Source organism: Nilaparvata lugens, chromosome 6 (genome assembly GCF_014356525.2).
Source record: "Nilaparvata lugens isolate BPH chromosome 6, ASM1435652v1, whole genome shotgun sequence".
Taxonomy (NCBI): domain Eukaryota; kingdom Metazoa; phylum Arthropoda; class Insecta; order Hemiptera; family Delphacidae; genus Nilaparvata; species Nilaparvata lugens.
The window spans coordinates 1,066,389-1,091,828 of record NC_052509.1 but is presented as its reverse complement, the minus strand read 5'-3'; the positions used below and the strand labels follow the sequence as shown (position 1 = coordinate 1,091,828).

General features: G+C 35.1%; 1 protein-coding gene across 1 annotated transcript in view; it reads left to right on the top strand.

Moving 5' to 3' along the window:
• Window positions 1-5,506: 5,506 nt before the first annotated feature.
• LOC111058217 (DNA ligase 1) overlaps window positions 5,507-25,440 on the top strand; it is a 29,452-nt gene continuing 9,518 nt past the window's right edge. Inside the window, exons 1-9 of the mRNA XM_039429917.1 lie at window positions 5,507-5,646; window positions 6,193-6,248; window positions 8,769-9,205; window positions 12,819-12,928; window positions 14,274-14,372; window positions 16,944-17,524; window positions 20,753-20,846; window positions 22,124-22,363; window positions 24,209-24,331. Of these exons, the coding sequence (XP_039285851.1) occupies window positions 6,223-6,248; window positions 8,769-9,205; window positions 12,819-12,928; window positions 14,274-14,372; window positions 16,944-17,524; window positions 20,753-20,846; window positions 22,124-22,363; window positions 24,209-24,331 (1,710 nt within the window). The 5' untranslated portion in view covers window positions 5,507-5,646; window positions 6,193-6,222. The remainder of the gene's footprint in view (window positions 5,647-6,192; window positions 6,249-8,768; window positions 9,206-12,818; window positions 12,929-14,273; window positions 14,373-16,943; window positions 17,525-20,752; window positions 20,847-22,123; window positions 22,364-24,208; window positions 24,332-25,440) is intronic.

Below are 25,440 nucleotides of genomic sequence, written 5' to 3'. Positions count from 1 at the left end.
CTCTATGGTTCAGCTTCAACAAATTAAGTCTCAATATCGAGAAGACTTCATATCTGAACTTTGGAATATCTTGTTCTTTCAGACTTCTCAGCCCCCTGAAATTCCACAGTGTTGGATGTACTGATGATCATTGTGGATGTGGGGTAATAAAGCAATCTCAGGTAGTCAAATATCTTGGCCTATCGGTTGATGACAATATGATGTGGAAGAGTCATATTGATTCTATGAAGAAATATTCTCGATGCCTACTACACAGATTGCATCATTTGAAAAGATTGTGTCCAAGGTTCGTTTTAAGGAATATCTATTTTGCATTGTCTCAATCTCGTCTCTCTTATGGACTGGTGTGCTGGGGCAGCACATATATGACCCACCTGAAATCACTCATCACTCTTCAGAAGTCTATGATCTGCCTCATTGATGGAGGATGTAGACGTGGGGACTTCTTGAATGCTTGTCAATCATTGGATGTGATGCCTCTAAGATACTTGTATGTCTTCAAAGTAATCATTCAGTTCTTGAGTGGTACTGAAGATGGCGCGTTCATCCAAGCAGAAAGGCATTACAGTACAAGAGTAATGGAGAGGCTATGCACTCCAAGGCCGTTTTTGACATTTTTCCAAAAATCTTTCCTCTTCTTGCAAGGCAGATTTTACAGCAGGTTGCCTCGAGACATCATTGATTCAGCATTCCTGAGGCATCGTTTCAGAATCAATCTTAGGAGGTTTTTGCTTACTCATTGCATTGATGAGATTGAGGGTTGGTATCGAGTGGTTGATTGATTGTTGTCTGGATAACGATGAGTAACTACTTTAATGTATCATTCATTGCTGTTTTTCTTTTTTCTTTTCCTTTAAAAATAGAAATTCTCAGTTTCTATTATTCTTTATTTTTCTTCTTATAATAATTTCATTTTTTTTTTTTTTTTTTGGTCATTGGGTTTTTAACACTGCATGGGCACTCTTTATAACACTGCATAAGGGCTTATCTTATCTTAACTCCTGAGCGCGGACGAAAATTTTATATTTTTTTGCGCTCAGTAAAATTTGTCAAATCATTTTTTAAATTATAAGTATTATTGTATACATACTTTCCCATTTATACATTCTTGATAAACTAAGCTCATGTTATATGATTAATTCTATTTCATTTTTTGTTTATTAAGGAATTTTCTGATTATATTTTCTGTGATGTATACTATTTTCTTTGAAATTGTAATTGTTTTGATTGACATAATAAATTTGAATTTGAATTTGAATTTGGTACAGTAATAATTATATTATATATGTATTAATAAATAAAATGATTATTCATATTTAAGCTGTACTAAAAATGAATCACCTGCCCACTCTATCCCAGTCCCCGATTAACCCCCCAAACCCCGACCCCAATTGCAGAAGAAGAAACACAGAAAAAACTCGGCGAAACACATTCACACAAACACACACACACCACACACACACACACACACACACACACACACACACACACACACACACACACACACACACACACACCACACACACACACACACACACACACATGAAGCCTCAATAGGATTATTTTGAATAAAAAAAAATATTTAAAATATTTTTTAAGATTGTTTAATAACAATTATTATTTTTAAGACTAAACTGAATTCATCTAGATTACAATCTAGAATCTGTACTCCGAAGTGATCAATCTCTCACAGCACTCATCTCTTCCAATACTCGAAATCCACCTTTTGACAGCTATTTTAAATGAAGATATCGTATAGTTGGCGAAATCCGCTGGAGCTATTGGAAGATGTTTCACCAAAACGTGAGCTATATAGTAGGAGTTGGTAATAAATATAGTTCTATTTACTCTAGGCATTTGAATATTATACTGTACTGCTCTCCTAGTTGCATGACTATGTGTAATGGTATTGAATATGCTAGCATGATTCTTGAATATGTACGATGCCAAGGTTCTAACATATAATTGTCTGACATCAAGCACCTTCATATCCTCAAACACTGCGTTGGATGGGTAATCTCGACGCCTTCCAAGTGCAGATTTTATTATAAGTTTCTGGGTGGTGAATAGTGGGTTCAAAATAGATCTGTATCCTCCTCCATAAGCTAGAATTCCCCCTTCAATAATGGACTGTACAAACGCATAGTAGATTGTTTGGAGTTCATTCCTATTCAGATATTCTCTGAGTTGCCGAAAAACATAAATCATTTTTCTCAGTCTACTGCTCTGATAAGCAACATGTGCAGTCCAATTAAGTCTGTTGTCCAGAATGACACCCAAATACTTGTAAGAGTTCACCCTTCCAACCGATGCACAGGCACAAGAGTCATTTTCAATGTTCCCACATGTATGGAGTTTGATTCCTTCAACTGATGTGTCACTTGAGTCCCGAAGGGAAATCGGCATTATCTTTGTCTTGCTAACATTTAGTGTTAGAACATTATGGTCAAACCATGACTTCAAAGTGGCTAAATCACATTTTGCCCTATGCAGTACAGTTTCCCAATCAGGTCCCCTAACAAGGACAGCAGCATCATCCGCAAAAAGGTAGATCCTACTATTTAAGTTCACTTTTGCAAGGTTATTTACATAGATTAAAAATAATAATGGACCCAAGGTGCTACCCTGGATAACTCCATATTCTACCTCTTTTAACTGACTGTTTACTCCATTTATGACAGTTAACTGCTTGCGGTTACTAAAGTAGGAATTGAACCAATCAAGTGGAACTCCATTTATCCCCATAAGTTCCATCTTTTTAAGCAATTTTCCTCTATTAACGGAATCAAATGCCTTAGCCAAGTCCAAGAATATTAGAGCACTCTTTTCATTGTTACCTATAGCCAAATTCAGGTCTCTAGTTATAGAAAAGAGGGCATCTGAGATATTTTTTGATTTTCTGAACCCATATTGGGAGTTAGTTAGTAATTCATTACTTTCAATGTATCTTGTTAATTGATCTTTTACTATTTTTTCAAGAATTTTGGAAAATATGCTAAGCAGGCTGATTGGACGAAAGTTTGAACTCTCTCTAATATCTCCTGACTTGAACAATGGGACTACTTTTGCTATTTTGAAAGCATCAGGAATATACCAGAGGTAATGCTTAAGTTGACAATATGTAGAAGCGGAGCAGATAAACTGTCAAAGTTAGACTTCAGAGTATCGGAAGAGATACAATCATAGCCAGGAGCCGAGCCGCCGCGCAGGGAGTTAACATAGTTGCGCAATTCAGTATTATCTATAGTGCGAAGGTTGAATCTACTGTGCACTGCATAGTCTGAGTCATTGACAACCGGTGGGCCAACAGGGTTAATTTTGCTAGCTAGACTACTTCCCACGTTGGAAAAATAATTATTGAATTCATCTGCAACCTGTTTTCTTTTGTCTTCTAAATATGTCTTACCTGATGTATACTGGTCCAGTGGAAAAGGGTCTTTGTTTTTTCTCTTACCTGAAATTTCATTTACTGTTTGCCAAAAAAGTTTAGGGTTATTTTTTGAGACAAAATTTTAATTTGTAGTATTGGATCTTAGTTCTCTTTATTAACGAATTCAAGTGATTTCTGTAAGTAATGTAGTAATTTTTGAGTTGTTGATTGAAGGGTTGATTTCTGAGCTGTTTACTTATTTTATCCCGTTCTCTAATAGAGCGTAATAAACCGTCTGTCATCCAGGGCTTTAATTTTACCTTTCTGTTACTACTTTTTCTGTTTTTGTAGGATTTACATATGAATTCATCTAGTGTGGAGAAAAACAAATTGCATGATGAATTTATGTCTTGAGAACTAGTAACATTACTCCAAACACACTTGCTGATTAACTCATGAAGAGTTTTTTTGTCAATATATTTATCTTCTTTTTTTGATGAATTGATTCTTGGGAATGAATTTCTAATACAATACTGAAATGGTCGGTTACATCAGTCATGACTACCGCTGTTTTTAGACTATCACAGGTCTCGTGTCTGACAAAGATATGGTCTATGCATGACTTACTGTTTCCTTGTACCCTCGTATATTTATCAATGCCGCTCATGAAACCATTTTCATACAACATATCAAGATATCTTTCTGTTTTATTATCTGCTTGTAGTATATTGGCATTAATGTCACCCATCAGAATATAGAAGCTATTTATATTGAAAGAGTTATAATAGTTATGCAATGCTTCGGTGAATTCATCCTGAACACTGTCGTGAGTACGATAAACCGAAAGAAGGTTTATATTTTTTCCCTGGAATGATATATCCATACTTAAACCATACACGTGGGCCAGCTCCATCTGTCTACATTCATTCACACTCACTCCCTCCCTCACATACACAAGCACTCCATCATTTCTGTTTCTCCATCCGCTTGTTTTGAAAACCCTGTAACCTTCTAATTGAATATCTCTAATTGAAGAGACATATCTATTGATCATGAGTTAAGGAATTGTAAACAAAATTGAATAAATAAAATAGATAAACCTCATAAATTGATTACATGAACAAACCCACCGGCAGTGATAATTAATAATGTACTCAGAATAAAAGAGAAAAATGAGAGATATTGATTTATATAATTATTAGGTACTCAATAATAGTTTTCCAATATCGCATAAGCAAAGCTCATAACAACATCATTCTCTTCACAAGAAGTGAAATGTACTTTTTATAGGCTTCTATGTACAATTAAAATAGATACAATTTATCACATCATGTTTGTTGAGTGACCACCTATCATCAAACATTAGATATTGATAAAAATTTATCGCTAGTTTCTCTTCCAATTATATAATATTTCATCTCATTCAAACGTCATGGAAAGTGAAAAAACTTAACTTTTATTTATCATTAATTGTACTGAATAGAGTTTCAATACTAATAAATTTGAACAAATGAATAAAGAAATATGAGACAACAAAATAAACCAAACAATCAAGAGCCAAAAAAGAATAGTTCGTCTGAAGAGTATGTCTATATACATTTCAGAATAAATTTCTAAAGACCAGTCTAGCAATAAGAAATGGAAAAATAACTCGAAACAATATTGATCTATCAAGAGCTGCAAAGTGATATCATTCATTTTTAAAAATAGAAATCAGCGTTTGTTCTTTTCATGAGATAATTCTCCTAATTCTTGGCATCAGCTGCAACACTATATTTTATTAAGAAGCAATTATTGCGAGTGATTGAAACTTATATTACCGTATGATTCTGCCAGTTGATACGCCTTCGATTACATGTATTTTTAACCAATCAATTGACGAGGAAATTGTGTTACCACTTTAGATGTTCCGTCTGTATATAAGTTACCTTGAAGCTGTCTCTTTAAAATCTCTTTATAAATTAGTAAGCCTATTGAAAAAAATCAATATACTTATCATATTATAATTAAATTCTCTATGAAGATTTCAAAATCATTATGAATAATATTATTACTGAGATTGGAGATTTCAAAACACAACACCAGTAGCGCCAACTGTGTGGAATTGTGCTTTGTGCAGTTGGCAGCTTGCCAGTTGGCATTTTCCTTTCAGCTTTCATTCGGGATGTTGAAAATGGACGCTTGATTTTCGGCTTGCTTTCCGGCGACTGATTATTTTTGTTCTATTGAAACTTGTGAATCTAAACTCTTTGTGATCTTGATTTGATATTTTGAAGGTAAGTAATAAAATATTTTGAGCTATGATTCAATTTGGGATTTTTCTAATTCGATCGTACGCCTATTGAAAAACTAGGTAGACTACCTACACACAATAGGCCTACGTGCATTATAGCAAACTAATGTCACTGTTGCTAGAAATCGTTTTAGATTCTGTTCTGTATGAACTATTTATCAGGTTCTGTTCATATTTTAATATAATAATACTTTTTCAATTGAAATTTTGTAATATTTATCCAATTAACTCAAAAACTCAACTGATGCAACATATTAACCGCCTAGTACACTACGGTACAATTTAATTTTTAAATTGTAGTAAGAAAAAACTGTTCCAATATATATTTAATACAGTAGTTCCTGTTATACTAGTGTTTCAAGTTTGGTTTTCTGCATCTTAGATAGCTTATGATACTATCTTGAATTTGAATATAATATTTTATTAAAGCCTAAACATTAGGCTAGGCTACGACAATCATAAAACAGCCCTGAGTTAACGCACGATTAGTCATACCTATATCTTCATCAACATTTCTATTGTTTTCCAGACACTCCTGATTAATTCAAGGGGGAGAACAATGAATTACGGAGGATATAAAGGAAGGTAAGCTCAATTCATTGCTTTTTTTTAGAACATAGCATAAAAGTTGTCAGTAATCCTACTTAGTTTTCTAAAATCTAGGTCAAGTTTATTAAAAAATACTTAATTGTAAAAATTAAATGGCGTGAATATTCCCTAGAAATTAAAAAAAATTGAACTTCTTGGTCACCATATTAGGATGAATCAAATAGGCAATGTCTATTTGAAGTTCTATGTCATACCAAACCTAACCTACCGCTAAACTTGTTGCTAGTTTAAACTGAGTTTGTTGTTGGAATAAAAGTAATATAATGTTAAGGCTTGAATTAGACTACTTGAACTAAGTTAAATATGCAACTAATGTTAAAACAGTAGAAGTGAAAAATTAAGTTTTGTTTCGTTATTAACTGAAGAGATAATACACTGCATTATTTAGTACCTAGGCTATTGTTATTTTTTAAAACATTAAATTTAATCAATATTGTATAATAATCTATATATATAAAAGCGAAATGGCACTCACTCACTGACTCACTCACTCACTCACTCACTCACACGCAGAACTAAAAATCTACCGGACCAAAAACGTTCAAATTTGGTAGGTATGTTCAGTTGGCCCTTAGAGGCGCACTAAGAAATCTTTTGGCAATATTTTAACTCTAAGGGTTGTTTTTAAGGGTTTAAAGTTCGTCTTTTAGCATGTATATTCTTCTTCTCCCAATCTCTTAATTATAATTGAAATTTCCATATCATATGTTACTATAGAACTATAAGCTAGATAGAGTACCTCTTCGAAACAGTTGTTAACTGGCAACTAAATTAATAATTTAGTCAGGTTGGCATTAAGTTGAGTTGACTTTGTTAGGTTGGCACCAAGTTGAAGATTAAATGCATTCATCGCGGAAAAATTGATTGGGCACTGCTACTTCACTCCTGGGAATATTATATTACTAGCCGTCAGGCTCGCTTCGCTCGCCATATCCGTCTAGCCAGGGGGCTCCGCCCTTTGGACCCCCGACTGGATTGTTCTAACATATGATAAAAATGCTCAAATGAAAAATGCAGGCGAGCGAAGCGAGCCTGCTGATCTCATTCTTGGACGATCTAGTCGGGGGTCCAGGGGTCGGAGCCCCCTGACTAGACGGTTATGGCGAGCGAAGCGAGACTGACGGCTAGTGATAGTATATAGAATTATTTTTATTAGATTTTATTATTTAATTTATTAGACTATTATTAGTATAATTATTATTGGATAGTATAGTATTGATAAGCTAATTTATATGTATAAAATTATTCAAATTATTAATCAAAATTCATTAATAAATTATCCTTTAAAGATATTTATCTCGGACCACTCCCGTGTTTCGGATGGACACGTTAAGCCGTCGGTCCCGGCTGCCTAAAAGCAGTCGTTAGGTCATGTCAGAGGCCCTGAAATTGATCAGTTGCGACCTGAAAACTCTGACACCAGACCTGAGCCAGCCAGGTCACTCGATATTATTATTATTATTCAAATCAAATCGTTTTTTAGAGAATAAATTAGAGAATTTATTAATGATTTAGTTTAACTTAATTCAGTTTCAATTATTATAGTACCTACTACATTTCTAAATTATAGGTTTAGTAGTATAATTTCCTTTTAATTGTCTTTTTGTAGATCTTATAAGTGTGTAAAATTAATTAGTGTATAAAGTGTGTACAAGTGAGTAATATTAAGTTGTCAAGACTCCACGTCGGCGTACAAGTTTTTATTGCCGACGTGTAGCACAATTCTGTTATTTAAAAAGATTATTATTTTGTACCATGTATTTTTTTTTTCTTAAATACAATATACTTCTTCGGGAAAAGTACTGTCGAATCTTTCAATTATAATAATGTTATGGGTGTCCTGACTAGAAAATTTTCAAAATTCTTCAGTTGACACACATGTTTCTTTAAATTTGAATTTTCAAAGAACGAGGCACTGGTTTATATTTATTTTTTTTTGTTTATAACAAGTTTGTTCTTTCTTCTTCTTCTTTTTCTGGCATTACAGCTCGATGTGAGCTTTAGCCTCTCGCCCTAGAGCCCTCCATACATCACGGTCGCATGCCTTTCGTCTCCATGCCACAACTCCCATCCTCCGGAGATCATCCTCCACTTCATCTCTCCATCGATTGCGTGGCCTCCCTTGTCGTCTTTTACCCTCCATCCGGGCCTTATAAATTGCTTTTGGCATTCGATGGTCCGTCATTCTTTCTACATGACCAGCCCAGCGCAATCTTTGGGATTTGATGAATCGTACCACATCCTCACCTTTTAGAATTTCATCATTTAACCGTCTCCTCCCGAATCCATTGTCATTGATGCCTCCATATATGCGCCACAAGTTTGTTTAAATATGTTTTATTATTTAATAAACATATGGACACGGTTTCATTTTTATTAAATTTTACCGCGGTACACGACGCATTTTAATTACGCTCTTCCATTGGTTCCCGTTATTGTTCAGTATATCAGTTGTTGATAATTTGTTAGGTCTAAACCTTGATATTATTTTTTCAGTAGTAGCAGCAGCAGTAGCTACAGAGGCCGCGGAGGCGGCGGCTATTCGCCGAGAGACAGCAGCGGAGGCGGCAGTAGCAGCTACAGATTAAGCAGCAGCAGCAGCAGTCGTCTGTTGAGTGACAGCCACCACGGGGGCGGTATAAGCGGATCGTGGGGCAGTGGAGGCGGCGGCAGTACGCTCAGCAGTAGCCGTGACACTGGATACTCCGGGGGCGGCTCTAGCAGCTACTCTGGGGGCGGCGGGTACTCTGGAGGCGGCGGTAGTAGCTCGTACTCAGGCGGAATTGGCGGTAGCTCGTATCTAAGCAGCTTTTCGTCGTCGCTGTCACGTGACAGGTTCAGCAGCAGTGGTTTGGGAGGCGGCTCCAGTTGGGACAAAGAGCATACGTCTTCCTCACCCTACCAGGATTCAAGACGCTATCAGGATGATTATCGTTAGTATATTCCACATATTTAAATAGTAATTCAATTCCAATAATATTTAAAAATTAATATTTACTTTAAATCTTGTACCCTTCAAATATGTTATATGTAACACAGTAATATTCTATAAATTGAAGCGGTATACGGAAAAAGGGCACATAGAACTATATGCCCTTTTTCCGGAGATTGCTTTATTAGATCGGCCATCTTGTTCTGCATATAACCAGAAAATCTCAAACAAAAATTTTGAAAACTGATGTTTGTACAACTGTTTATAAACAGCTGTGTCAAGGAGGGATTTGGTGGTCAGTGAGACTTTTTCTTCTTATGTTTATGTCCAAACCTTCATCAAAGTCAAATAAGTTCACTATCATGAACTATTTTATTATAAAGATAAAACAAAATGGTTATTTGCTGTTCTCTGAAAACTTCAATACTGTGAATTTCAAATCATTCAAATTCTTGAATGTTCCTGCCTGACATTCAACCACAAGTGATGCCCTACCCCTATTTTAATAGAATGATCAAAAGATTTTTATATGTATATAACTTTTTAATTTGAGAGAAATATAGCATTTAGCATTGAATAACATTTCTAGTTTATCAAACCCAAATTTGCACAGAATAAATTTGTCTTTGGAAGAAAGGCACAAACAACCAATTTTTCAAACATATTTATTGGAATAAATTAGAAATATAATCATGTATCATTCTTAATCAATATGGGATCAATATATTGAATTTCGATTTGGTACTAACAGAATGTTTAATTGAAAACACAATTTTGCTCTATGTGCCCTTTTTCCGTATACCGCCTTAATTAAACAATCAAGTAACTATATTCATTTTTTTTTGTGGATGATGCCCACATGAGATTTTTTGCTTGTGCATGGGTGAATTATGAGATGATCAAAAGTCCATGCCTATTCGGTGGGATTCGAACCCGCGACTAGGTAGCACTAGCAGACTGAAGTGTGCAACGCCTTAGTCAACTCTGCTATCTGGCCGGCACTCAATTAAAACATAAATATTTTGATTATGATGAATAATGAATTTTTTCAAATTGTTCGAAATTTCAATAACAATCAATCAACCTAAATGACATAATATTTCTCATTTGAAAATGATTCGGCATTTCAAAGTATTTAATTATCTCACTACATTTATCGATGTAGCTAAATAGTTTTATGATTGATAATGGACTAGGATAAGAATGATTCAAAACTATTGACTGGTGCCCCACTACAATAGCTTTCCTTCGCAGACAATAAGATTTTTTAACAGCCTTCCTAGACAATTTCAGGAAACGCGGGACTCTTAGTTCTATACCACAGTGAAAAATAAAGCCACTCTACTCACTGAACCTCTTTTTGCGAGTCAAGCACCTCCACAGCGTGAATGACCATGTAGGTTACCTATTTTATTGAGAATTCCGACACTGCCTATCTGGAAACCCCAGCCACTGGCAACGACCTCAAGTATCAATCATAATGAATATTAGATCACTTGTGTCTGGTAAACTAAATCACAGATGTTGGAAGTAATGTGAGTTGATCACATTGGCTGGATCTCAAACTTTAAAATAGTAAGCACTTTAATGCGGCGTATTAACATATGAACTGAATAAAATAACTGGAAGCTTGAGCTTCCAGTTGCTCAATTAAGAGGATAAACAGATGATAGGTTAAACGAGATAAAAGTCCTTCAGTAGATGCTCACAGCTAAAGTCTGAATAAAAGTTTAGACTTGAGTTTCCAAGTTTCTACCTAACCAAACATTGTCGTTGTCAGATTGTGTGGAATTTATACTTTCTCATGCAATCCCATGTTATTCAATATGTTCAATGCGACTACACTGGCTAAAGCCAGTATTGTCGCCATATTGCTCGGGCTTTTATGAGAAATTGTCCATTTTACACAATTTGGCAAAGCTGATATTTGATCAACTGGAAGATCAAGTCTCAACTTTCATCCAGACTGTGAGCATCTGCTTTACCTCAAATCTATTTCAATCTGGTATTGTCTATCAAATAATGTTAGATAATTGAATTAAATAACGTTGAATGATAGCAATAATGTCATGGTTGAACGTGTAAAGTATTGCACTACCAGGTGTATATATTTTGGAGGTTCTTTGTTTTATTGATAAAATAAGGACAGGTTCAATACAGGAGAGTTGTTGAACTCATACAATCTATATATATAAAAGCGGAATGGCACTCACTCACTGACTGACTGACTCACTCACTCACTCACTCGCAGAACTAAACATCTACCGGACCAAAAACGTTCAAATTTGGTAGGTATGTTCAGTTGGCCCTTTAGAGGCGCACTAAGAAATCTTTTGGCAATATTTTAACTCTAAGGTTTATTTTTAAGGGTTTAAAGTTCGTCTTTTAGCATATATATTCTTCTTCTCCCAATCTCTTAATTATAATTGAAATTTCCATATCATATGTTACTATAGAACTATAATCTAGATAGAGTACCTCTTCGAAACAGTTGTTAACTGGCAACTAAATTAATAATTTTGTCAGGTTGGCATTAAGTTGAGTTGACTTTGTTAGGTTGGCACCAAGTTGAAGATTTAAATGCATTTATCGCGGAAAAATTGATTGGGCACTGCTACTTCAATCCTGGGAATATTATATTACTAGCCGTCAGGCTCGCTTCGCTCGCCATATCCGTTTAGCCAGACGGTTAGTCTGGACCCCCGACTGGATTGTCCTAACATATGATAAAAATGCTCAAATTAAAAATGCAGGCGAGCGAAGCGAGCCTGCTGATCTCATTCCTGGAAGATCCAGTCGGGGGTCCATGGGGCGGAGCCCCCTGGCTAGACGGATATGGCGAGCGAAGCGAGCCTGACGGCTAGTACCAGATAAAGACAAAACCTCAGAGACGACATTCATCGAACTAGTATGTATGAGAGGGGGGGGGTAAAGAATGCAGGAATTCGGCTTTATAATTCATTGCCAACACGCGTTAAGGCTCTCACAGGTGAGAAGTTTAGAATTAAGGTGAGAGAGGAGTTGTTGCAGGTTTGCCTTATTCCAGTGAGGAATTCTTTTTGCATAATGAAATGCAAAGATTGACGACTTAAAATCTAATTGACAAATCCGTATAAGTTACCCCTTTCATAGGTGGTCAGTGGGATGAAAAATGGAAATGAAAAAAAATGAAATTGGATACCGTAGATAAAAGTCAGTAAAGCTGTAGCAGTATCCACTGTACCATTTATCTTCTTCAACCTCTTATCTGGTTAGTTACCGTCAATCAAATAATGTTGGATAATTTAATCAAATAATTTTTTCTTGAATTATTGATAGGAAAAGATCTCATAGTTGAACAAGTAAAGTATCGTATACCGTAGATAAAAGTCAGTTTATGAGTTGAATAAACTTTCTTGCAGCTATTTCTTCTTGTTGAGGCTGCTACGATTTCAACAATGTTGAGGTTGGTACGATTGTGACAATGTTGAGTTTAGTACGATTGTAACAATATAAAGAAATAGTTTGAAAAAGTTGAGAAATCGATGAATTTGACGAACTAAATATGTAATACTTTTCGGTAGCATCAGTGGATTATACTTCTATTCTATGAAGTCCTCTTTGTGTATTTTCAGCGAGTGTTAGTGGCGGTGCAGGATTATCAGAACGTTTCAGCAGCAGCAGAGCCTCAATACGAGAGGAATCGTCTTTTTCACCACCTCGTCGTTACGTCTCGGCTAGACAGGTCAGTTACATTTAATTAAACATCTTTTCCTAGTTTTATTTTACTTTTAAAACCTTTCCATTGGCTTGTTATGCCGTTAAATAATAGGCCTACTAATTGTAATTGATTTTTTTCAGTCTTGAATAGTCTTAGAATTCCATTTAGATATTATAATAATTTCGATATAGTAGAATTATATTAAAATTTTTTGTAACTTATTTGAATAAAAGTATCAATTTGGAGTAGGTTTAGGGCCGGTTTCCGAGCTCGGGATTTGGCTAAGCTCTAGACTTTGAACAGCTGGAGTCAGAAAATTTTCTTTTCGCCACACTGCACAGAAAGCAGCTGTTTTCCAGTCCCTACGTAGTAGATCTGAAAGACCTTGTTTGCAGACGACTCTCGTCTGACGTCAGAAAAGGGTTTCTTTTCCGGTCTAGGCCAGAAAGTGGACACTTTCCAGCCGCTCATGGAAGTCCGTAGTTAATAAGTCATCCGCTAGATCGGGCGAGTGTCCACTTTCTTCATCAGCTGAAGTTGCCATGATTTCAGTTCGAGTTTCCAATCAAACTAATTCAGCATTCGCTTCGCAACCATTTTTATTCAATTATTTATTGTTGATTAGCGTATTCCGAATTTTCAAAAATGCTTGAAGATGACGATGCCCGTGATATTCCAAGTGAAATTTTAAAAGAATCTTAAATCCTGACTGCAAATCTTCTACCACTAAAATCAAGAGATAGGTACGATAACTTAACGAGTATTCTTTATTTTGTATTCTTTATTTATTTTGTCAGCAATACCTGTAGTGTGGCGAAAAATATCGTTCGCACCACGGGCAAAAATGTTTTTCCAGCTCTCAATCTTTTCTAGTCCTCGGCCTACGGCCTCGGACTTGGAAACCGATTTCGAGCTGGAAAAATCTCATTTTCTGCTCTAGGTGCGAAATATACTATTCCGAAACGGGGCGCAGTCGTAGTCATTGTCATAGTCACGTTAGAATTAAATTCCGAAAAACTAGAAAATGGTACACAAAATAAAATAATGAGAAAATAGTGTAAAGTTCCAGCTATTTTTGATTATTCAGGAATTTTCAATTTCGTCAAGGGAAAACGTTTTCAATTATAGAAATGAGAAAATAAAAACAGCGCTAATGTCATAGTAACTAAGACTACGTCACGGTTTGGAAAGCCAATTTTCTGACTCCAGCTGTTTAAAGTCTAGTACTTGTTTAAAGTCTAATTACTAATACTAATGAAATTAATAGTATTAATTTTGAAGGCTTGAATATTTTCTTGGAAAGTCTATTTGAGTAGATATAGAATTTCATTATTTTTGGGGAAAATTGAAATTTTAATTTATTTTTCAGAGCTCACCACCATCTTACAGCAGTCGGGACCATCACCGTAGTCCCCCACCAGAAATAATGTCCAGAAAAAGAATTAGACCTGATTCTGGCTACTCACCTGTAAGTATAGGCTACACACAATAAATTATTAGTAAGTTCATGACTTGTGAGTAGAGAGAGTTTGATCGAAATCTCCCACTGCTCTAGAATTTGATACCTTGATTTCCCGAATTGATTGATTCTAATTCAATAACTTGTTTTTCTTTTTTATACATTTTAAATTGGAATTTATAATGCATATAATTTTAATTATTTATTTTTTTATAATTCGTTTATTTCACTGCATTTTTACAATAATTGGTAATACAAATACATACATTAAGCATAATAATTGAACATAGATAATAATATTAAGCATGTAACAGAAAAAACCACAGTGCATCCCTCTTTAGGCTAAACCTGTGTTGAGGGATGTCTCGCTCTCTAGTTGAGTCAACTTAATTATAATACAATAACAATTTTGAGGTATCAAACAATTAAGTAAATTTTATACAATAATCAGTGTGCTTTTCACAAGAAGGGATTATGAATCTTTAACAATAAATTACATTTGATTGAAGACAGCAAAAAAAAAGTAAATAATATTACACCTCTATTAAACGTTTTTCTTCATAGAAGCGATTAAGTCTATTCTTAAACAAATTGTAACTGGGTGCAACTGATATATCTGATTGCAGTTTATTGAAAAGTCGTGGTCCCTTAGCAAAAGCATGTAAAGAGGCCACTCTACTTCTTGTGAAGGGTTCTTTTAATTTATTAGCAAGATTTCGACGAGTGGAATATACATGTTCATCCATAACTGGAAACTGAACGTCTTAAATACACAAACTTCAAAAGATTTATTTCAAATAGGGTATCAACACTAAAACGCCAAATTCTCTATACAATACTTCGGTTGGATATCTTATGGGTCTCTTCAAACATATTTTTATTATTCTTTTATAAAGAATTATGAGAGGTTGCAAAATTGAACTCCCACAACTTCCCCAGGATACAATACCATAGCAGATAATTGACTGTATCAGTGCCAAGAATACCATTCTTAATTGATAGATAGGAAGGACATTCCTTAATTGAACGAATTTATAAATTAATTTTCCAAGTTTTGAACAGATGTATGAAATGTGCGAGCTCCACCGTAAATGTACATCCAATACTACACCTAAATATTTTATTTCATTTTCTTTCTCTAATGTAGGACATCCACAGCTGTAGTATGGACTGGCACAATTTATATTATGTGATACTAGTTTACAGTCAGTATTATCTGGAGGCAATCCAGAGGACGACAATGAAAAGGGAAGAAATCTAGTTTTTGAATATTCAAATGTAGGAGACTATTCTTTAACCAGGACTTGATAACATCAAAGCATTTATTAGCTCTCTGGAAGGTGATTGGCCAAGTTTCCCCCCAAACTATAGCAACTGTGTCATCCGCAAAAGAGTACAAGGAGCAATTCCCTAGATTTATATTTAATAAATCATTTATGTATATTAAGAACAAAACTGGCCCAAGCACTGTTCCTTGTGGAACTCCAATATTCACATTTAATAGTCCACTTGTTTTTTTATCAAGCCTAACTTTTTGTCTTCTACAATTTAAATATGACTCAAAGAATGACAATGCAATACCTCTTATTCCTATTGCTTCCATTTTATCCATTAGAATTCTATGGTCAATTGATTGATTCTTGAATTGACTGATTAAATAGGGTGTATTGAAGAAACAATTCTACTTCAAATATATGAATGAATAAATAAAATAAATTCCAATTCAAGATGTACCGTATACAAAAGCAGGAAACATTCTTTGGCAATATGTGCCCATGTGAATATTTCCACTATTAGAAATCATATTGATTATATTTCCGCTATTAGAAATCATATTATGATGGCAAGAGAATGTGGCTCAGCCTAACACTGTTCCTTTTCCAAATCTTGACAAAAAGTAACATGTTCATTTGGTTATTTAGAGTTGTTGTCAGTAGTCCATCATTACTAATTTATACCTTACTTACTTCAACTCCCAGGGCCATCTATATCCAAGCCGTCATTTGGTAGTAGAAAAAAGTCTGTAGGAGGATCGATTTATTATACTTATTTATATCTAATAACTTTTAATTACTTAGATTATTTGCCTTGATTACCAACTTTGTTTATTATTATAATACTCTATTACTTTTACTAACAGTTTTAAAAAAGGATACTTTTATTTTTCATTTCTACTTCACTTAGTACCGTATATTATAATATCTAATATCATAACCATACAGCAACACGTCCGTCAATTGATGTAGTGTAAAAGCCAGTATAAGCATGCTGCAATGCTGATACGACAGCGCCAAGGTGAATGTAATACGAGAGACTGGTCAGTACCGTTTGCGATATTTCTCACATCTGTGAACACTATTATTAGTTATTGAGTATTATTATGACAATAAACAGTCTTCACGTTAGAGAAATTTCCAAATCGACACATGTGTTGATTGGGAATATCACTCAACGTCGATATTGTTAATGTCTTTATCCAGGCTAGTTTTTTATTTTAAAAATTCATACACCTTGAACAATTGCGACGATTGAATGTAATGGATGTAAAACTGTATTCACTATGACATTGATTTGATTCAGGAATCTTCTTCATCGATGAGACGCAGCCACGAAGATAGATATGGAGCAAGCAACGAATATGGCGGAGGTGACCGTGGCTACAGCGGAGGTGGAGGAGGAAGCTATGGAGGGGATATGGAAGAGAAGGGAGGTAGAGGAGGGGGGTACGGAGGCCCCTCGCGGTCCCCCGTGTCGAGGAGCTTCCGAGACTCTCCCCGCTCCGACGATTTCCGGTTCAAGAAACCGATGATGAGCTCCCCGCGGAGACCGATGAGTCCGCGGGGTGGCAGAGGGGGCGATTCCTCATTCCGCAGTGAGAGGCCAATGAGCTCAAGAGGCTCGATGTCCCGTGGAAGAGGGATCTCCAGAGGAGTGTCACTCCCTCCCAGAAGCAGAGGGTCTTTCGTACCGCGCGGATCCAGTTTCAGAGGCCGCGTGATGACTAGCAGTCGCGGACGAATCACGAGTCGCTTCAACGACTCTAGCTATTCTAGAATTTCCGACCGCAAGTTTGGATACAGGTCCAGTTTGCAGCAAAGGCGCTTCAATCTCGCACAGCGCCAGGACTTTATCAGTCGACTTAAGATCATGAAGTTGAAGAGGTAGGACTCCTAATAGGCCTAGTATTTGTTAGCTGCTAGCGAGTGCGGAGAGTGCACACAAATCGTTCAGTTGTTGGCATTCGAATTTTATCTGTCAAATCCTACCCACATACTGAATGCATTCAAAACCATCAAATGCAAATCGTACACTGAATGTATTAGAAATCAACCATCCGACTGCATGAATCGTAGAGTTGAAGACTTATGCTAGTTGTATGTTGAGCAACAGATTACACTGTCAGTTGATAGAATAGAATCACTGCCTTTATTCTGTGCCAGGAGGGCGGAGTCAACACTCTACCACATACTGAGTCAACGGTACAGTCAAATCCAACAAAGATACAGATTGAAATCTAAACCATCTTCTCGCAAGGTGAAAAGGCTGTAGTAAATAATTAATTCGATCATTGTCACATTAGCCTATTCATCTACTGCTGATCATAATGATTGAAGAGTCAATAGTTTATCAAAATATATTAATGAATTCCGAATCACATTCCAGAAATATTAAAGTACAGTAGTAGATTTAATCGAAATTAAACAAACGTCATATAGAATCTAAAACCAGGGTGTTGGATGAATAGTTGACAGCTAACATTCAAAAATATCAAACGATTTTTTGAATGATCTTGCCGATTTACTGTTTGAATTTGTTTGCATTTTGATCTAGCACGGAAAAGATTGCAGATCAGCTAATGATATCAGATCAGCAATCTGTCAATCATTGATTTATTTCAATGGTGGAATAATTGAATTGACCATGAAGTAGAAAATATCTTAGATATGTTGCAATGAAAGAAACTTATATTGTTCCCATTGACCTCATCAGAGAACGTCCCAATCGTCAATTTCAAGAAAACATCATCAACTCTGAATTTCTTAGCCCCGAGCTGCCTAGAATTGAAAGATGTTTATACTGTCTCCATTAACCTCATCCGAGGACGCCCCACATATTTCATACGTCACATAATTTTCGGTGCATGAATGATCACTCTCTGTTGTGATCGATAAATCGCATATCAGAATAACTTCCAAATTTTTTGGAAGAATTTCTCGAGAGAAAACTGCTTGTTTGAAAGATTGGCCCCTATTATTAAAATGTTCGTGTCCCCCAAAATAATCATTTGCTTCTCAAAGTCATTGAAATTTACTCCGAAATTGAAGATGGTATATAAATATGATCTGGATCTAAGTTACCTCATCTGAGGACGATGACCTGACAATTAACCGATGTTAACACACTCTTCAAGAAAATCAATTGAAAGATGGCTCAGACCATCTTCAACAACCTCATTTGAGGACGCCCCTAATATTATCCAATGTTATCACTTTCTCCAAGAAAGTTGATTGAAAGATGGTTTACACGATTTCTATTAACCTCATCTGAGGACACCCCCAATATTATTATGCTACATTATCGCCTTTCTTCAAGAAAGTCAATTAAAAGATAGTTCACACTATCTTCACTAACCTCTTTTGAGGACGTCCCCAATATTATTCGATGTTATCACTTTCTCCAAGAAAGTTGATTGAAAGATGGTTTACACGATTTCTATTTTGATTGAAAGATGGTTTACACGATTTCTATTTACCTCATCTGAGGACACCCCCAATATTATTATGCTACATTATCGCCTTTCTTCAAGAAAGTCAATTAAAAGATAGTTCACACTATCTTCACTAACCTCTTTTGAGGACGTCCCCATATTATTCGATGTTATCACTTTCTCCAAGAAAGTTGATTGAAAGATGGTTTACACGATTTCTATTTACCTCATCTGAGGACACCCCCAATATTATTATGCTACATTATCGCCTTTCTTCAAGAAAGTCAATTAAAAGATAGTTCACACTATCTTCACTAACCTCTTTTGAGGACGTCCCCAATATTATTCGATGTTATCACTTTCTCCAAGAAAGTTGATTGAAAGATGGTTTACACGATTTCTATTTACCTCATCTGAGGACACCCCCAATATTATTATGCTACATTATCGCCTTTCTTCAAGAAAGTCAATTAAAAGATAGTTCACACTATCTTCACTAACCTCTTTTGAGGACGTCCCCAATATTATTCGATGTTATCACTTTCTCCAAGAAAGTTGATTGAAAGATGGTTCACACGATCTCTACTAACCTCATTTGAGGACGACCCTAATATTATCCAATCCAAAAAAAAATTTATTGAAAGATGGTTCAGACTATCTTCACTAACCTCATCTGAGGACGCCCCCAATATTATGATTCTATATTTTCACCTTTCTTCAAGAAAGTCTATTGAAAGATAGTTCATACTATCTTCACCAACCTCATTTGAGGACGCCCCTAACATTATCCAATGTTATCACTTTCTCCAAGAAAGTTGATTGAAAGATGGTTCACACTATCTTCACTAACCTCATTTGAGGACGACCCCAAAATAGTTTAAAAAATATATGTTTTACAATTCCTTTCGAATAACAACAGAAACTTGACGATTTGTATTTTTTGGTCCTTATGTTGCTTGTACTGCTATGCATTCTATTGATACTCGTACAAACATTAGCATCTAAGAAATACACAATAAAGTGAACTGCACAATTAACAATCTGACATGAAACTTTGAGCTGAAAAAAGAAGATTCATGGCACAAACAGAAGGTATATTAATATTAACGAAAGAAATTTGAAAATATTTTGTTAGTAATCTGAATGCATAAAATGTTCACGGAATATGTTGTTGTATTTATTGCTGTTGAATAATATATGTGGAAAGCTTCCATTTGAACATGATTATTTCTGATTGGATTGATCTACAGTATTTGTATGAAAAAATTGAAAATGACATATTCTGGTGTGAAAATAAGGATTTTATCAGAATTTGGATAAATCAGATGCAAAATTACCAGTAAAATCGAATCTTTGTTACTGGTGGTAAAACTCCAATGTATCTCATTGTAAAATCACTGAAATATGGAAAATGATTTGAAATATTTGTATATTCGAAATAGAACTCGGCATCGTTGCTACGAGCAGCTTTAATTTAGACTTGAAAGTCGGTTCTATTAGAACCTCACGAGCATCTTTAATTTAGGCTTTAAAGTCGGTTGTATTAGAACCTCAATGCTGTTTTACATACTTGATGGTTGATGCTAATAATACTTCAAGCACCACTGAAAAAAATTAATAACAATCCAGAGACCCTTATTTATTAGTGATTTCTAACTGCTGTGTTGTTTATTGATTTCAGTTTGCACGCGTCATTGAAAAAGAGTCTGAGAGAACTCAGTGACAAGGAAGAAGAAGACGAAGAGGCTGGTGATGAGAAGGAACCCAAAGATGACGTTAGTATAATGAGAAGAATTTAACAATTAATAATAATGATTAATAATTAATTTAACAATGTGAATTTACTAAACTAAACTAAACTACTTTTCAAGGCTGATGAGCTCTGAACTGTTTTTGGTAGGCTGACCAAATTTCACGAACCCTCAAAATACGTTGAATTAGTTCATTTTTACTTTCCTTGGCCTATTACCATAGGTAAGGAAAGTATTGCTTTTCGAAAAAATTAAGGTACCCAAATTTCTATACGTTTCAAGGTCCTCTGAGTCCAAAAAAGTGGTTTTTGGGTATTGGTCTGTATGTGTGTGTGTGTGTGTATGAGTGTATGTGCGTCTGTGTACACGATATCTCATCTCCCAATCAACAGAATGACTTGAAATTTGGAACGTAAGGTCCTTACAATATAAGAATCCGACACGAACAATTTCGATCAAATGCGATTCAAGATGGCGGCTAAAATTGAGAAAATGTTGTTAAAAACAGGGTTTCTCGTGATTTTCTCGAAAACGGCTCCAACGATTTTGATCAAATTTATACCTAAAATAGTCATTGATAAGCTCTATGAACTGCCACAAGTCCCATATCTGTAAAAATTTCAGGAGCTCTACTCCATCTATGCAAAGTTTGATTTTTTAGATTCCCAATTATCAGGCTTCAGATTCAATTTAAACAAAAAAATTCAAGTGGAAAAGATTGAGCATACAAATCTCTACAATTAATATCCAGTAACATTTTCTCCTAAAATTGAAAATAAGCTCGAAATTCGAGAAAATGTGATTATCCAATTGCAAACTGTTGATTCCTATTTAATCATTCACTTTGAAGAGATAGCAGACCTCGTATGTCTCCAGCGTTATTGTCCTGTCACCAGCTGGCTCAGATCTTGGTTTATAAGAAGACTTGAGATGCCCGTGAACACTAGCGTCAGGTGATCAATTTTCATAACGGCAAGGAAAGTTGTGTGAGTGTGCCACACCAGATTTTTATTATTTTACATAGACAGTGAACTACAGACTTATTTTGCAAAATGTTCGCTATGTTTTGTCTCTATTAAATTATATTTCTTTATGCAGATTACATTACCCATTTAGGGATTCTTGAATGATACCAATACTCATGTTGTAGTTTTTAAATGCACTATCATTTTGAAGTAATCCATTCAGTATAATTCTATGATTAGTTTTTATAATTTTTTCAAATTTATTTAAATGTCAGGACTCTGAATTGGCAGATGATAGTGAGATTTTTTATTAATTGTTTTTAATTTTACTTACAGGACGCAGAAATGGCTGATGATGCTGAGGAAGGCGAAGGAGAAGAGGAGGAGGTAGAAGTCGAGGTGGAAACAGACGTGGAAGAGGAAATGGAGGATGGTGAAGAAGGAGAAGACGAAGGAAAAGGAGACGGCGAAGAAGGTGAAGTGAAAGAGAAGAAGAAGAAAATTGTCAAGAAGACAGTCAAAAAAATGGTGAAGAAAATTGTGAAGAAGAAATCTGGAAACAAGGAAGGAGTGCAGGTGAGATATATTTATTTCCTTAAAATGTATGTATTCAGGGCTATTCTCTTTTATTTTATTTATAAAATAGAATTATAGTACTCTTTTTACTTTCCTTGCCCTATTACCATAGGTAAGGAAAGTATTGCTTTCCGAAAAAAATTAAGGTACCCCAATTTCTAAATTTCTATACGTTTCAAGGTCCCCTGAGTCCAAAGAAGTGGTTTTTGGGTATTGGTCTGTATGTGTGTGTGTGTGTGTGTGTGTGTGTGTGTGTATGAGTGTATGTGCGTCTGTGTACACGATATCTCATCTCCCAATTAACGGAATGACTTGAAATTTGGAACGTAAGGTCCTTACAATATAAGTATCCGTTGTATCTTACAATTGTATTTGTATCGAACAATTTCGATCAAATGCGATTCAAGATGGCGGCTAAAATGGCGAAAATGTTGTCAAAAACAGGGTTTTTCGCGATTTTTTCGAAAACGGCTCCAATGATTTTGATTAAAGTTATACCTAAAATAGTCATCGATAAGCTCTATGAACTGCCACAAGTCCCATATCTGTAAAAATTTCAGGAGCTCCGCCCCATCTATGCAAAGTTTGATTTTAGATTCTCAATTATTAGGCTTCACATACAATTTAAACAAAAAAAAATGAGTGGAAAAGATTGAGCATGAGAATCTCTACAATTAATGTTCAGTAACATTTTCACCTAAAATTGAAAATAAGCTCGAAATTAGAGAAAATGTGATTATCCAATTGCAAACTGTTGGCAACTGTTGATTCTATTAAATGATTCACTATGAAGAGATAGCAGACCTCGTGTGTGTCCAGCGTTATTGCCATGTCACCAGCTGGCTCAAATCTTTGAATAGTAGACTTTTGATGGGCGGGAACATTAGCGTCAGGTGATCAATTTTCATAACGGCAAGGAAAGTTGTGTGAGTGCGCCACACCAGATTTTTATTATAGTTTTTTTTAACCTGACGATGGTGTGAACACTGAAGCTAGTTGTTATAATTTGTATTCTTAATCTATTATAGTATTAATTTCATTTATTATTGCTTATAATTATTTTTAGTACCAAATATAAATTCTAATTCATTCGAATTACTAAAACAATTAATTTTAGTGCAAATGAGTAAACGATTATGGCCGTGTCCACACTCACCAATTTTTGGCCGACATTTAACGTCTCGACACCCACAATGCCATCCAATTTGCTAAGAATCAGCTGTTGATGAGAATTAGCCAATCTGAGGACATTCTGGGTAGCTTGTCGGCGAGTAATCCGTAAGTGTGGAAATGGACAATAGATTACCTTGGGTTATCCTGATACACCAAATATCCAAATAAAACATTTCTAAACTCACTTTGAGTTAACTACCTTCGTTTTTCAACTTACTGAATTATTAACTTAGTTACTATTTTAAGGTGTTGTTAGAGGTACTTCTAAAGAATCTCAGAAAAAGGTTAATACACTATTCAGGAGAACACAAGTCTGAAACCTAGTCCCAACATTTATAGCGCTATTATAACGTCACGACACCCACAATGTCTTCCGATTGGCTGAGAATCAGCTGTTAGTGAGAATTATTAGCCAATCTGAGGCATTCTGGGTATCTTGTCGGCGAGTAGATGTAATAGATGTAAATATTTTCGTCTTCGTATACAGACTTTAGAAAGTAGCTGCAGAACTTTGAAAAATCCTGTTTTTTGTAATTCTGGATGTATTATTTAATTATTTGGGCTTATATTCCCTATACATTTTATGACAATTTCTGTTGATGTGGTTCAATTATTATTTTGTGAGATTGAGGTTTATCAGGTCATTGTAAGTGAAACGGTCTCAATTTTTAGGTAACCATAAAGCAAGACTCTGACGACCGATCTGTGAATGACGAGAATCGTATCAACTTTTTGGGACAACCTTACATTCGGCTTGAATGTCCTCACTGCAAGGAGAAATGCGTCACTTTCAGGGTATGTCAAATCAATCTCAAAACCTGTCAATTTATTTTCGTAGAAATATTAAATTATTGTATTCGGCGTGGTTATAGATTTTTGGAGGTAGACGAGAATGAAATAAAAGTTTATTTTGTCTTAGGGTGGCCACTAACTTCAGGACAAGTGTGTACACACATGCCCGTCATACATTCAGTGAAAGGCTTTGAACAAAAGTTTTTGAGATTAGGATTTTGTATCTTCGATTTTCCGTTGTTTACTTTATATTTGCTGCTCTATTTGAGGTTAAATTATTTTGTATCATTGTAATATTCTATATGAATATTAACTATTGAAATATGACGAGCATGTATGTGTGTACTACACACATGTTCAACTCACTTGTTGTTAGAGGCCACCTTCACTAATAATAGTAATAAAAATTTCTCTGGTCGAGGGTTTAAACACGACCAGAGGAGTTTATTCAAAATATAGACATGTTGATTACAATAGCATATAAGCTACTATTATTTACAAAGCATACAATACAATAGATTGATTATTTGCTTCTTAGAGAAAATGTGGCCCACTTGAAGAGAAAATAGTGTAGAGTTTCAGCTATTTTGAACTATTCAGGAATGTTTAATTTAGTGCAAGATAATCTTAGTTTTCCTCTCAATAAAATCAGTTTTTATTTTGCCAAAACAATAATAAATAAAATTACATACAATAAATCTAGAACAAAAACAAATTCAATTCCACTTATTGATAAGAATACTGGATTAAATTAGATATTCACTTTACTCTTCCAAAACAGAAGTACCACGTGCTGAATTAAAACTAATTCGTGTGCAAGTGGGATCTTCCATCAGTTTATGATATACAATTATTATAGATCATTGTAATAATTGTATTGATAGATAAATTATTGATTGATTCCAATTTTTCATTTTTTGTTTCATTGTGTACGTTCTGTGTACAGTAAATTGTTCAATCACGTGACTAGTGCAAAATGTTCCCATGGAACGCCATTTCAAAATCGTTGGTTCAAGATTTTGGCGCGCACATATAAAGTTGATTTACACTAAAATGTGTCGTTTACTAGCTGCGTGAATGAAGAAAGGCTGTTTTACAAACCTACCGTCTAG